This window comes from Cyrtonyx montezumae, unplaced genomic scaffold (genome assembly GCF_038088225.1).
Source record: "Cyrtonyx montezumae isolate F1298 unplaced genomic scaffold, pur_monq_1.0 scaffold_21, whole genome shotgun sequence".
Lineage (NCBI taxonomy): Eukaryota > Metazoa > Chordata > Aves > Galliformes > Odontophoridae > Cyrtonyx > Cyrtonyx montezumae.
The window spans coordinates 1,655,703-1,668,577 of record NW_027071948.1 but is presented as its reverse complement, the minus strand read 5'-3'; the positions used below and the strand labels follow the sequence as shown (position 1 = coordinate 1,668,577).

General features: G+C 47.6%; 1 protein-coding gene across 4 annotated transcripts in view; it reads left to right on the top strand.

The window, feature by feature from the left end:
* Positions 1-710: 710 nt before the first annotated feature.
* Positions 711-12,875, top strand: part of SKI (SKI proto-oncogene) — a 91,610-nt gene continuing 79,445 nt past the window's right edge. For all 4 annotated transcript variants that reach the window (XM_065737927.1, XM_065737926.1, XM_065737925.1 and 1 more), the window contains exon 1: positions 711-1,882. In XM_065737927.1, the coding sequence (XP_065593999.1) occupies positions 971-1,882 (912 nt within the window). In that variant the 5' untranslated portion in view covers positions 711-970. The remainder of the gene's footprint in view (positions 1,883-12,875) is intronic.

The window sequence follows — 12,875 nt, the reverse complement described above, 5'->3', positions numbered from 1 at the left end:
GCGAGAGGAACCAGCCCGCGCCCTCCCGCCCCTCCTCCGCGGCGCGCCGCTCTGTGAACCCAGCAGCTCTCCCTCCCCCCGCCCCCCCACGGGGCCGCGCTGCGCCTGCCCGTGCAGCAGCCGCGCGGGAGGGGGGAGGCGGCCGCTGTTCCTGGAAGAGCCCGGCCTGGGGAGTTGGTCACATTCTTGGCCGGGATTCAATGACTGAGGCAGACACCAACAAACAGAGGGGGGGAGGAGGAGGAGGAGTGAGGGAGGCTGAGCCAGCCTGCATTAGCTCAGCTCTCAGGCACTCTCAGTCTCTGCTGGAAAGAGGAGCTGGGAGGATGTGCGCGCTGTTACCGCGGCTCCCCACGGCACGCTGAGACCGAGAGGAAGAAAGGAAGAAAGGGCAGCGCGGCGCCGGGGAGCCCGCCCGGATCGAGCGAACTCGGGGAAGGCAGCCCGCCCGCAGCGTGGGACGTCGGGGCCTTTTAATTCTATTCCGCGTTGCTCCCTTCCCCGCACCGAGCCGCTTTCCTCCCCCGCTCCTTCCTCCCGGTGGATATGGACACAAGCGGGATCGCTGCAGAGAAGCAGCGGCCTCCAGCGCGTGTTTAACCCGCGGTGCCCGGAGCGCGGCTCGGAGCGGCGTTCCGGGGCTGGCAGTGCGCGCTGCCTGCGGCCGCCGGCTCGGATGAGGACCTCGCCTCGGCGTGACTCTGCGCTCCGGCCGCTCGGGGCCGGGCACGGCGAGAGGTTGTGACGGAGCGGGAGAACAGAAAGGAGAACGAGACGCGTACGGAAAGGATTTATTTCCTCGTCGTCTGTGGATTGCTAAACCTGAGTGGGAAGGGGAAAAAAACAAGGGTGGGTTGTTGTTTTGTATAAAAAAAAAAAAAAGGAAAAAAAAATCCCTTAAGTGGATTTGTACCAGCGTGGAAGATAACTGGGGATTTTTGTTGTTTGTTTCGGGAATAGAAACTAAAAAATGGAGACTGTAAGTAGAAGCAGCTTCCAGCCTCATCCAGGACTGCAGAAGACCTTGGAACAGTTTCATCTGAGCTCTATGAGCTCCCTGGGTGGCCCTGCTGCTTTCTCAGCACGATGGGCACAGGAGATGTACAAGAAAGACAATGGCAAAGACCCAGCGGAACCTGTACTGCATCTGCCCCCTATCCAGCCCCCCCCGGTGATGCCTGGTCCCTTCTTCATGCCCTCGGACAGATCTACTGAGAGGTGCGAGACCATCCTGGAAGGGGAAACCATCTCCTGCTTCGTGGTGGGTGGGGAAAAGCGCCTTTGCTTGCCCCAGATCCTGAACTCGGTGCTCAGGGACTTCTCCCTGCAGCAGATCAATTCGGTGTGTGATGAGCTACACATTTACTGCTCCAGATGCACCGCTGACCAGCTGGAGATCCTCAAAGTCATGGGCATCTTGCCCTTCTCTGCCCCCTCCTGCGGGCTGATCACTAAAACTGATGCTGAGAGGCTTTGCAATGCCTTGCTTTATGGTGGCACCTATCCTCCCCACTGCAAGAAGGAATTCTCTAGCACAATTGAGCTGGAGCTTACGGAGAAGAGCTTCAAGGTGTACCATGAGTGCTTTGGGAAGTGTAAGGGACTCCTGGTACCAGAGCTTTACAGTAACCCCAGCGCAGCCTGCATCCAGTGCTTGGACTGCAGGCTCATGTACCCGCCTCACAAATTTGTGGTCCACTCTCACAAATCCCTGGAAAACAGGACTTGCCACTGGGGCTTTGACTCTGCAAACTGGAGGTCCTACATCCTCCTCAGCCAGGATTACACTGGGAAAGAGGAGAAAGCTAGACTGGGCCAGCTCTTAGATGAGATGAAAGAAAAATTTGACTATAACAACAAATACAAGAGGAAAGCCCCCAGGGTAAGTGATGCCTTAAATTATTATTTTAAGAAGAAGCGGGGGGGGCGGGGGGGGGGGGGAGGGGAAGGGGAGAGAAAGAGAAAAGGGATTTTCGATGACGTCCAAACTCAATTTGTTCCCAACTGCTTTCCTTTTAGAGTCGTTTAGCAATCTAATCGCGTTCTTAATTCTCACCACGTGTGCGTTCATGCAGCCGACCAGCGTTCGGCATGGCACCTTTTTCTTTTTTCCTTTTTCCTCTGGTTGCGTTCTCAGCACAGGAGTTGGAGCTGAATTGCATTATATGTGTTTGTATATGGTTTTGTACACGGAACCTGATCTTTGAAACCCATCCCGCTGCCCCACTTCAGCAGGAAGTGTGTGATTTGGGGTGTGAAGAGCTTCACTGGGAGGAAGAAACCAGGGGGAAAATTAACTCTCGATTGCCCCAGACACAAACGCATCCAATTTTCTTCTCAACTGCGTGCCTCCAGGGATGGGGGCAGGGGCTGAGCTGTTGAAACGCTTGAGCTGGAATAAAATGTGGCTGCTGAGAAAAATCCTGACGGTGATGCAGATTACCGGTGTTAAGTGCAGAACGGGAGCGGAGAAGCCTGTGCTTTTAGGGGATCCCGGTGGAGTCTGACTCTCCCCGGCAGACGCGCTTTTAATATCGGATTATGCGTACGTTCAGTAAATGGATCTGAAGGGCCAGCTGCAGCAGCTCGTTACGGTATGCCCTGCTGTCCTGAGGCCAGACAGCCCGAGCGTATTTTCCAGGTGTCTTGTGTTTTCCCTTCAGCCTGAGCTGCCTGCAGGCCCCACGCTTCTCGGGGTGCGGGTGAGAGGTGCAGCACGGCCACGGGCAGCGGTGGGGGCCGCAGCTTCTGCCTCCCCCGGGGGGAGGTGAAAGCCAACCGGAGAAGTCTGCCCTGCAGCTTTGGGGGCGGGTTCTGCCTCCTCCGTCAGAGATCTGGGAAGTTTTCTTCGCTTTTGTGCGTCTGGAGTGGAAGGGCAATAGCACGAGCATCAAAAAGAAAAGGAACTTTTAAAGGCCTCTGGGAATGCTAGGTGAAATTCTTAGCTAACTTCCGCAATACCCGCTGAAACGGGCACGTACACATTCAGACCAAACATGGCTTTTATTAAAAAATAATAATAATAATAATAAAAAGCAAACCGAGGAGGTATTCATCTCCCTGCACGCACAGTGCAGCACGCAGTCTAGCTGGCCCGAGGGGCCTGCTCAGTCCATTAATCCATTTGCTTGGGCTCCTCATTTCTGCATCCAGGATTCTTACTCTCTCCAAGCCCAGTTTCTCCCAGTTTCTCTTCTGCCTAGCCCCCATCTCGCTTCTTGTCCTCACCACCCCCCTTTCTTCCAGCTGGAGTGTCAGAGCCGCTGTGACAAAGCGGGGCTGTAATGAGCCCCATTATCTCCGTGGCTGGAGGTGGATGTGTTTTTAATGGCTTGTCTATTCTCCGTCAGTCATGTGCTAAGGGGCTGCTGGGGTAGATGCGCATGAATGTCTGCGAGAGGAGAAAAGGGCTCCGGCAGCGGAGATGTCTTTCAGCTTGGGCGGTGAATTTTCTTGGGCGTGCTCTGGGAAGTGAATAGAAGAATCACTGCTTTCTTCCTTCTGGACGGGGTCAGGGTTAGGAAGGGGTCTGTGCGCCTGGCGTGGGCATTTCCACAGTTTGATTTAAGTGAACGCGTTTATAGGTCTGCATTCCTCTTCTTACAAGGCACTCTGTTCTGTTGTGTGATCGATGCAGTGCCCCAGCTGAAGAACAAGACAAGACTGCAAAGTTTGGGCATTGCCTTACTCTCCTAGTGACCCCCTAGCAGTCTTAGCTCAGAACATGGCAAGCACTCTTTCCCCCGCCCTCCAAAATCTATTTGCTGCACTGGGAGCGTGACTTCGGGATACCTGGTCGTACCTAGCAGTGGGTGCCAAAAATTAGACACGAAAAATCATTCAAAAGTGTGTTTTTGAAACGATTTTGCAGAAGTGTGTGGTAAAAAACGTGCTTGAAGTCTCCTGCGTGGGTTCATTTGGGAGATGGGAAGAGCTGGGGGAGGAACGGCGTGGGGTGTGTGTGCTCAGATGACAGGACAGCGCGCATCCTGTGCAGGACGCCTCTGAGTTTCCACGCTTTTGAGTCGTCTTTGCAGCTCCTATTCATGTGGTGCGGTCTTGAGGAGGCCCTGACATCACTGGTGGAGTTTTGAACGCTTATCCTTCCTTTTTCTGTAGTCTTTTTCCATAGGGCTCAGCCAACGGATATCATATGCTAAGGTCATTTGTGTTGTAGCAGTGTGTGCAGATAATTAGGGCGAGATATTATCTGGCTGTAAGGTTGGTAGACTGTGGCCAGGGGCAAGTAACACTGGAGTAAAGTTTAGATGCCTAGTAAGGAAATGAAAGGATGATCCCGTGTCCGTGTCTGTGTGTTACTGTTAATCACTGTCAGTCTGTGTGGGTTTTGTGTGTCTGCTGGGCTCTGTGTCTGTCTGTCTCAGTGGATGAAAGGGTGAAGCATATGCGTCTTTGTGGTGGTCTTCCTTTTTGATGTAGATCTCTGTGTTGCTTTGTTCTGCTTTATACAGAGGTGTCTGTGTGCTGTGTGCTGTAATCTGCTGTGTCAGATGCTGCCTTCTATGTGCAGGGGGGGTTTAAAATAATTCTCCCGATTAATTTGTGTACGTGTGTGCAGTGTTGTGCTTTCCCCGGGCTCTGTCAGTGCGTTGCAGCTTGGGATGCAGCTGCCCACTGCTGTGGCTGGTTAAGAAGCAGCGAGTTTTCAGACGGCTCTTCGTTCTGTGAGGTTTATGTGATGAGGTATGTAGGCATTTGCTAGCACGGCTCTGCCTTTTAAGGGGCTGACTTCTAAATGCCAGAGCTGGGCTGGCATGAGCCCCCACTGCAGATTTGGCATACTGGCAAAACTGCCTTTTTTCCTTTTCTCTTTTTTTTTTTCTTCTTTCTTCCCTGTTGGGTGGTTTTAAAGCATTGCTACAAGGCATGGCTTTGCCTAGATACTTACTTCCCACCCTGTATTTGCATGGAGCATCCATTGTGCATGTCTATCCATCTATTTATCTATACTGAGAAATAGATACATAGATACACTGTCTCTCAGCATGGTTGGTTGAACCAGATGAGCCTTTTCTGGTCTTGCCACTTGTAGAAGCAGTTTTAATCTACATCTGCAGCTCAGTGAAGTCAGCAAAGGGTCTTAACCAAAACTGGGATGAGTTGTGGCAAGAGCTCCAGCAGAGAGGAACCATCCATAGTGGCTCAGCCACTTTCTTACCCTCTTTTAAAAATCAGATCGTTATATCCTCCCTGTTAATCCTTGGATAAATGATTTACCTCCCATAAGCTCCTTCACCTTCCTGCCACTTCCTAAAGCTCTTTCTGTTCTTGAGCCATACTACATAACCTCTCCATTTTCCTCTGTTTGTGTCCTTCACTGGGCTTTCCACTTTCTCATGCGCTGATGCAGTTTTTCAGCCGTGATCTCTGCCTGCTCTTCCAGAGTCCCCTGGTACCAGCACTGCTCTTACTTTTGTGGGTGTCCCCTTTCCGTGCCTGTCACATGCTGCATCCACCTCTACTGCCATGGAGCACAATCGTAACATTCTGGGGTATTTTGAGAGATTTGAAATGTGAGTAACCTGTCAGGGCTGCAAAACAGGGTCCTGGGAATACACGAGCAGTGCCAGTGCACTCTCCTGAGCTCAGTGGCTGGTGCGTGTTGTGTTCTCTTGCTGGTACAGATACGGCCTTGGTATATCTATCAGATTCTCTTTCCACTTTAGCATGATACATCACTGCTTTTAAACATCAGCATGTCTCCTATGATTGAATCAGTTCAAAAAGCAGGCCTGAGGGCTCTTTGGTTGCTATTTCCAGTAAAGGAGGGTGGGTTTGGCTCTGTCTCTTTTGAACTTTTTTTTTTTAATATTGAACTGAGCAAGGTTTGACAGCGCTTTCATATTTCCTACCTGTGTGCCAGACATCTGTATTTTTAGCAAAACTGTGTATGATCAGACACTCAGAGAATACGAGAGCTTCCCTTGCACATGTGTGAACACACCCACACACGCCAGCACCGCCGTGTTCCCACGGTTCATGTCCCAGCAGCACTTCTATGAAGTAGCTGGAAGCTAGAAGCAACATTCTGATACTGACACACAACCAAGCACATAAGGCCTCCCACTTCATTTCACAATGCCTCCCAGCCCAGCGCTGCCACAACATGCAGCTTTCTCAGCTGGAGTAAGGTTTAGCCAGGTCAAGTGTGCGGCCAAATCAAAGAACAGAAATTGCTGGAAGTGAAACAGTGGGAGACCGAGTGAGTTCTAGGGGAGCTGTGGCTCTTTTAGGCGCTGTGTGGTGGTTGCTGCGCTGCATTTTGCGCCCACTTGAAATGTTGCAGTAATAGATGTTGAATGCATATCTTTCTGTATTTCAAAGTTCTGCCTCCTGGCAGTAGCGAGCTTCTTGATTCGTTAATCGTATGTATCCTGTAGTGTGCAGAGCAGAGGGATTCTGGTCTTTTTTTCAGATATTGGTGTTCAGAGTGCTGGATTTATTCTGTGTGAAATGCATTGATAAATACTCTTGAAAAGTTTTCCCTGAGAACTATGGGTTCGAGTACTTTTTCCATGGATCAAATAAATCATTTGCCCACTTGCCTAATGTTTTATATTCAGGAATTATCCCATAAGAATTTTGAAGACCCTAAAACAAAAATGTTGAAGTCTCCAAGGGATGGTTTAAATTTAGAGTCATTTTACAGCTTAGGAATAGGACCTGGAAAAGGACACGAACCTTAAGGGAAGTCCTGCATAACTGAGGAGGTGTCACTGTTTGAGCAGACATCAGCATTTTTCTTCCAAGAGTACAAACAGATGTGGAGAGGTACGTGCATGTGTGCGAGGCAAAGAATATGCTGCAGATAACAGTGTGAGGATGTTGAGTCAACTGTGGTGTCCGTACCTCCAAAGCAGTTCAGGCTCCTGAATCCAGCCCTGTTGAATTAGGGAGGGAATTCTACAAAATGCCTTCTTTAGAAAATCACTGCCTAAAATGTTAGAACATCTGCCACTCCCTTCGTTGTCTGGGCTGTCTCACTTGCTTCTCCATTTCTGCAGTTTGGGGCTTGGGTGGCTGCTCTGCCCAAAACAGTAGCGTGCTTTGAAGATGCATGTAAAAATGTTTTTTTGGATGTGCTGAGAGCCTGTAACACCTGGCGTGTGTGCCAGGAGATGAACACGGATATCACTGGCTGGAGCTGGCTGACCGATGAGGGTGTGTTTGTATTTGCTGAGATGAGTGTTGACACCAGTGTTGTAAAAGCATCTGGAGGCGTCCGTGCGAGGCTGCTCCGAGCATGTCTAGACAATGCAGCGGTTAAATCCTGGCAGCTGCCTGGTACCTTATCTGCACCTCGCTTAGCAGCACTGCTGGGACTGGGAGCTCGGGGGCTGTGTCTGGGTGCTGGAGCTTGAGCAAGGCTTGGGGCTTTGAGGAAGGTCCATCATCCATCCTGACTGAAAGCTCACGTCAGTTCTGTCTGTTAGCCAGCACGTTTTGCTGATGCTGAGGGTTCCCGTGGTACTGACTGCAGCGAGGTGTGGGCTGGCTCTGGGGAGAGCTGAAGGTTGGAATTCACTGCTGGCTCGGCTAGCCCAACTGCTTTGCCATCATGCTAGGAATTGTGTCTCAATGCAGAGTACCTGGACCCAGAAAGATTGATTAAATCAAAGAAAAAAAAAAAAGACAAACTGAACTCCACAGTCAGAAAGAGGGAACTGACGTGGAACAGTCACACTGCGACCAACAGGAGGTTCTTGGAAAGAAGGCACAGGCAAAGTAACTCAATCCGAGCTGTAGAAAATCTATCAATAGAATATTATCAATTACTGAGCTAATCTATTTTATTTGAGTGGCCTTAGAGCACTTAAATCAAATTGATTTTCACATAAAGGAAGCATTACTTTAAAATGTAGTAATATAACACACTTTCCTTTTAAATTTGTCAATTATAATATATGTGTTAATAATAAATAGGCACCACATTTTTATTTTTAATGCTTTTCTGCTCTATTTCTAATATAATTAGCATTTGTCATTCTGGGAAGAGGGAAACAAGCTGATGTAATGTTTTTTTTTTTTTCTTTGGAAAATAATCATGAAGAAGCTGGGTTGCTCCAAATGGGCATTCTCCATTCCCTTCCTTAGATACACCTTGTCTTACATTTTTCACAGTTCGTTGTCTTCATTGCCACTGTAGAAATTCAGTCTTGGGTTGTTCTGGGCTGGTTCTGCAGTTCTCACTACAGCAATAGCAGCTCAGTAATTGGAACCAGTTCACCCACAAACCACAGAGAGCTGTCTATGGATCAGACTCCTTCCTGTGCCTTGCCTGGCAGTGCAGGCAATCGTGAAGTTGAGCAACAGAGTCTGAACCAGGACCAGGGTACACTGATGTGAACACAAAGCAGATTTGGTGAGGTTGTGGTGGACTGTGCTGAAGCTGATAGTGAACCTAAAGCTTTGCTGCTGCTGTGTTGTTTTGGTGGTGCTCTGATTCTGGCAGACTGTATTGAGCAGGGCAGTGGTTCCTGAGCTGGGAACTGGTTCCTGGCTTCAGGCTGGAAAGGTTTTGTCTGCTGCTCGCTGTGTGCAAGTCCGTGCTTTCAAGTTGCAGTAGGTATCTGTCAGGATTGCTTTCTTTTTTTTTTGTTGTTCCTATATTTAGGATTTGTCTGTATTTTTTTATTATTATTATTTTATTACTACCCAAGAGATCTGTAAAGGTGGAACGAGGGTCAGCTTTATTTTCCTCGATGCAGATTCAAGGACTACAAACTTGGCCTCAGAATTGCATCAGGTGCGGGTGCAGTTCTTTGAACATGCCCCAGTTTGCCCATATTGGGCAAACGTGCTGGCTGACACACTGGCCCCTGTGCTGATATTGTTGCTTTGACCTTTGGTTGGGTGAGGTAGCAGAAACAGATAGAAATTCAGGTCCTGATCCTGCCAGTGTTTGGTGGACAGAGCTCTTCTGGGAACCAGTGGGAATTCCTGGGTGTGGATCTTCTGTTGTTGGCTCCACCTGAGGACTGGCTGCTATCACTTGTCTTTGGGTTGGGGCGTATTAAAACAACGTTACACTGCACAGTGGGATTTCCACTGGCACGAGGCACGTTCTGCCACCCTTACTTGTGTTAAGAAGTCTTCTGTCTGTTTAAATAGCTGTGCTTACAGTCAGGGAAACGTGCACGTGGGCAGAGATTGTGTGCAAGTGTAAAAAGTGCAGCATCATTCTGCATGCTGGAGATAAACAGCAGAGGAGCTCATCGATAGCCTGGTTTCTGGCTTTGCTGCTTATTGATCGATGTGCAGTTACCTTTGCACATGCTTCACAGGAAATGTGACGTTTATTTTTTTAATTGCAACTGTGTCTGCTTCGGTGTGAGAATCGTTTGAATTGGAAGCACAAGTATTGCTTGGGTTTTAATGACTAAAAGCCAGCAGCAGTGTAAAAATAAGACAGAGACCAGTGCTTCTCTTAGTTTTCCTAGGGAGGATTCAGAGGACACATACCCCTGTGCTTTGTTCTTCATCCTCCATTCAGTCAATGGCATCATTTTATAGAATAAGGTCATTGACTTGGATTGCTTGTTGGTTTCTCAACCCTTTTCACTAGCCAGTTTGTGTAATGTCTGTCTGAAATGTTGAGTAAGGGCATTGAAATAGCAGACAGGATATCAAGTGTTAGGAAGTCTGGGTTAAGTATAACAGACAGTTCTGGCTGGTGAAAGGGGAGCAGCTCCTTGAGCTCGGTTGCAGCTCAGTCTCTGTGGAAACAGGCTCTGGGCTGTGCTTCCAGCCTTCCCCCTGCTCCCTCTACATGTGTATAATTAATTGTGTGGGTGCACCTCTTTTCTAGAGATGTCTTCTTTGTTTCTTAGTGGCACAGAATTGTCTGCAATAATGTCTCTTTCGAAGGATTACATAAGTTTAAGATGATTTCTCCACTGGGAGAATTATGCAAGTTTAAACTGAAATGTATTTAGAAAGCTTTTATGTATGTGTTTTCTGACTCACAATGCAGAGGGTGATTTATTTGCATCCTTAATTGGACAACATCTGTTAGGGTTGGAAGAAAAACACTTCCTATCTTTCCACTGCCATAACCTGCATTTTTTTTTTGGAGCCCCCCTCTGCTCACTGCAAGGTCTGTGTGGGTCTGACTCTCACCCCCAGGTGCAGGCAGCCACACGCACAAGGTGGGTGCTTCTGGGAAGGGATCTACAGAGTCCTGGTGCACATTTGCAAAAGACAATCAAAGATAATAAAAGTTATACGTGCCAATGGTACTGCTAAAATCAGAAACAGTAACACCTGTTTTGTCTTTACTTTTCTCCTTTTATAAGATGATTCCTTTATTAACATTAAATGGACAACAAGGACAGTGAAGCCTCTCAATTCTGCTAGTAAAGACATGGCACTGAAGTATTTCTGTAATGCTGCTCCTAGTGATCTCTGACCATTTAGGAAAAACTCCTCTGCTGGTTTTCAGCACAGTTTTAAGCTGTTTTGTAGCACTTCACATGGGAGAAGAAAGAGACTGTGCTCACGTGCGTGCGTTGAAGGTCTGAGGCCCTGGTAACCTCTTGGCCAAACACGAGCTGCTGCAGCCCCAAATCTGGCACTGACCCGTGCACACAGCCCTCATCAGTTTCAGTGGGGGAGCTGCACGGATCTGAAGAGCTGCCCATGCAGATCAGATTGCAGGAATGGGATCACTTGCTGCTATTATGTAATACTGGAGTGCTGAGTGTCTTGGACCACGCACAAAATGCTTGTAGATGCTTTTTTCGGGATCTGACTAACAAAAATAATTCTGTTGAGTATTAAAATCTATAGATTGTCTGGGGATCCTGCTGCTTACTAAAACCGAGATGTAGCAGTACCAATTACAAGCAACAAATTGCATCAAATAATTAAAAAAACACACCTCTAAATATTAGCTTTGGCTGGGTGTGATATTTGATTTGACAAGTAACTTTAAACACCAAGAAAGAAAAACCAAATGTCATTCCAGAGGTTTACGTATTTATAGCTGTACAGTATACATTGTTAAGTCTTACGCAGAGTAATAGGACAGAAAATGAGAAAGTAGACAATGTGAAGGGTACAGTGTGGTCTGATTCCAGTGACCTTCGTTGATGTTATAGATTTCCAATTTACACTTCTGTTATTAAGGAATTCTGAACTTCTAAAATCCCATCACTCCACAGCTGATAAACTTAGTGGAGTTGGAAGATAATGGAGTTGCATGGAAGTTTTCTAATTGATTTATTTATTGAGTGGTTTCTCCATTCTTAACTCTCCACTAACAGTTTCAGTTAATACAGTGGGAGTGAATTCTCACCCATGCTGGTATGACTTAGAAATATTCTTCAGAGATAAATGTGCTGCAGCATTGGGTCTGTTACAGGTATTTCCTTGTTCCCATTCGTTCCCTGCAGGAAACAAGCTGTGCATTGGCTCCTTGCTCGAATGCATCCAGAGGTTTAGCTGAGCTTGGCTTTTTCCAACAACAGTGTAATTTTTTTTGCAGAAACGGTGAAGGCCAAAGAACAGAGGCCTGAAGGTGTAAGTGGGGACGTGTTCAGCTGTAGGCAGGGGGGTGAGACTTGCAATGCAGTGTGCTGCAGCACCCAGAGGGTGCGTGCAACCAATGCTCGAAGGACCTGCCACTTCCAGCGCCACAAAGTTCCTTTCCTAAAACTTTAATCTCAAGGATCATATTTATATGAAAATCTTATTATAGATTTATTGATCCTTCTTTATCCTGTTGATTCTAGAACAAAGATCACGTGTCTAATATTAATACATTTGGAAGAAAGTAAAATCACTGGAGTGCCAAGAAAAAATAGTGATATGGAGTGGCAGGGGAGGGAATGGTGGTGGTGTAACTGCTGCTTGCTCGTGCTTACCATATAACTTGCATCGTTGCTTACAGTGCTGTCTCACTTACCCATGTCTTTTAGGTAAATTTGGTCTTTCTTTTGACAATTAACCTAGCCATGATGAGACTTGAATGAATATCATCTGCACACCTGTTTAATATTAAAGATCGGGCATTCAGTGCTTTGTGGCTTTAGCTTGAAATTCAAGTTGCTTTGAGTCATCCCTTTCGTCTTTTGTTTGGGTGGAAAAAAGGAGTGGCAGTAAACGGCCCGCAGCTAAGAAATGAAAGAGTTGAATTAGGTTTTAGAAATGTTAGTCTTGGCATTTGGGACATTTGCATTTGTACAGATTGTCACGCTTCTCTTTATTTTATTTTGAGCATAGCAGTTCAGTGCTGGGGATGAAAAATGTTCCCTATCTTTTTCTCAGTATTGTGACACTGAATACGATGCTGGAGGAGTGGGAAAGAGCTGGAGAGCGAGCTGTGCTGTCACATGTTGGGCAGATACGGGTACACCAGCCTGGTCACTGCCCCACCTGCATTCCCAGGCTCTGGTGCAGCTGAGGTTTTTGTCTGACAATGACTTCTAATTCTGGGAACAACAGCATAATCCACACATTAATTATAATCAGTGAGACCAAAATTGCAGATAAATTCATTTTGGCGTCGTTTGTAAAGCTTCCAGTTCAGGTGTAGCTGTGGGAGAAGCTTTGTTAGTGCTGTGTGGAGGGCACAGTGTGCACGGGGGTACAGGCAGGGACGTTTAACCCTGGTACCATCAGTGAGCAGTGTGCAGGCAGCTGCTGTGCACGTTGCATCGTGTAGTGGTGGTGCTGCAGACGTATCTGTAGATGTGTGGATGACGTTTGACTTCTGCCACTGTATAGCAGATAATGTCTTAAGTGACTCCCTGGTCTGGACCTTGAAGGTCTTCAATCAGCTTATTTTGTATGGGGTGCAGTGAGAGCAACGCACGTGACATCAGCGTAGTTGTGCCAGGAACTGATGCAAGTAC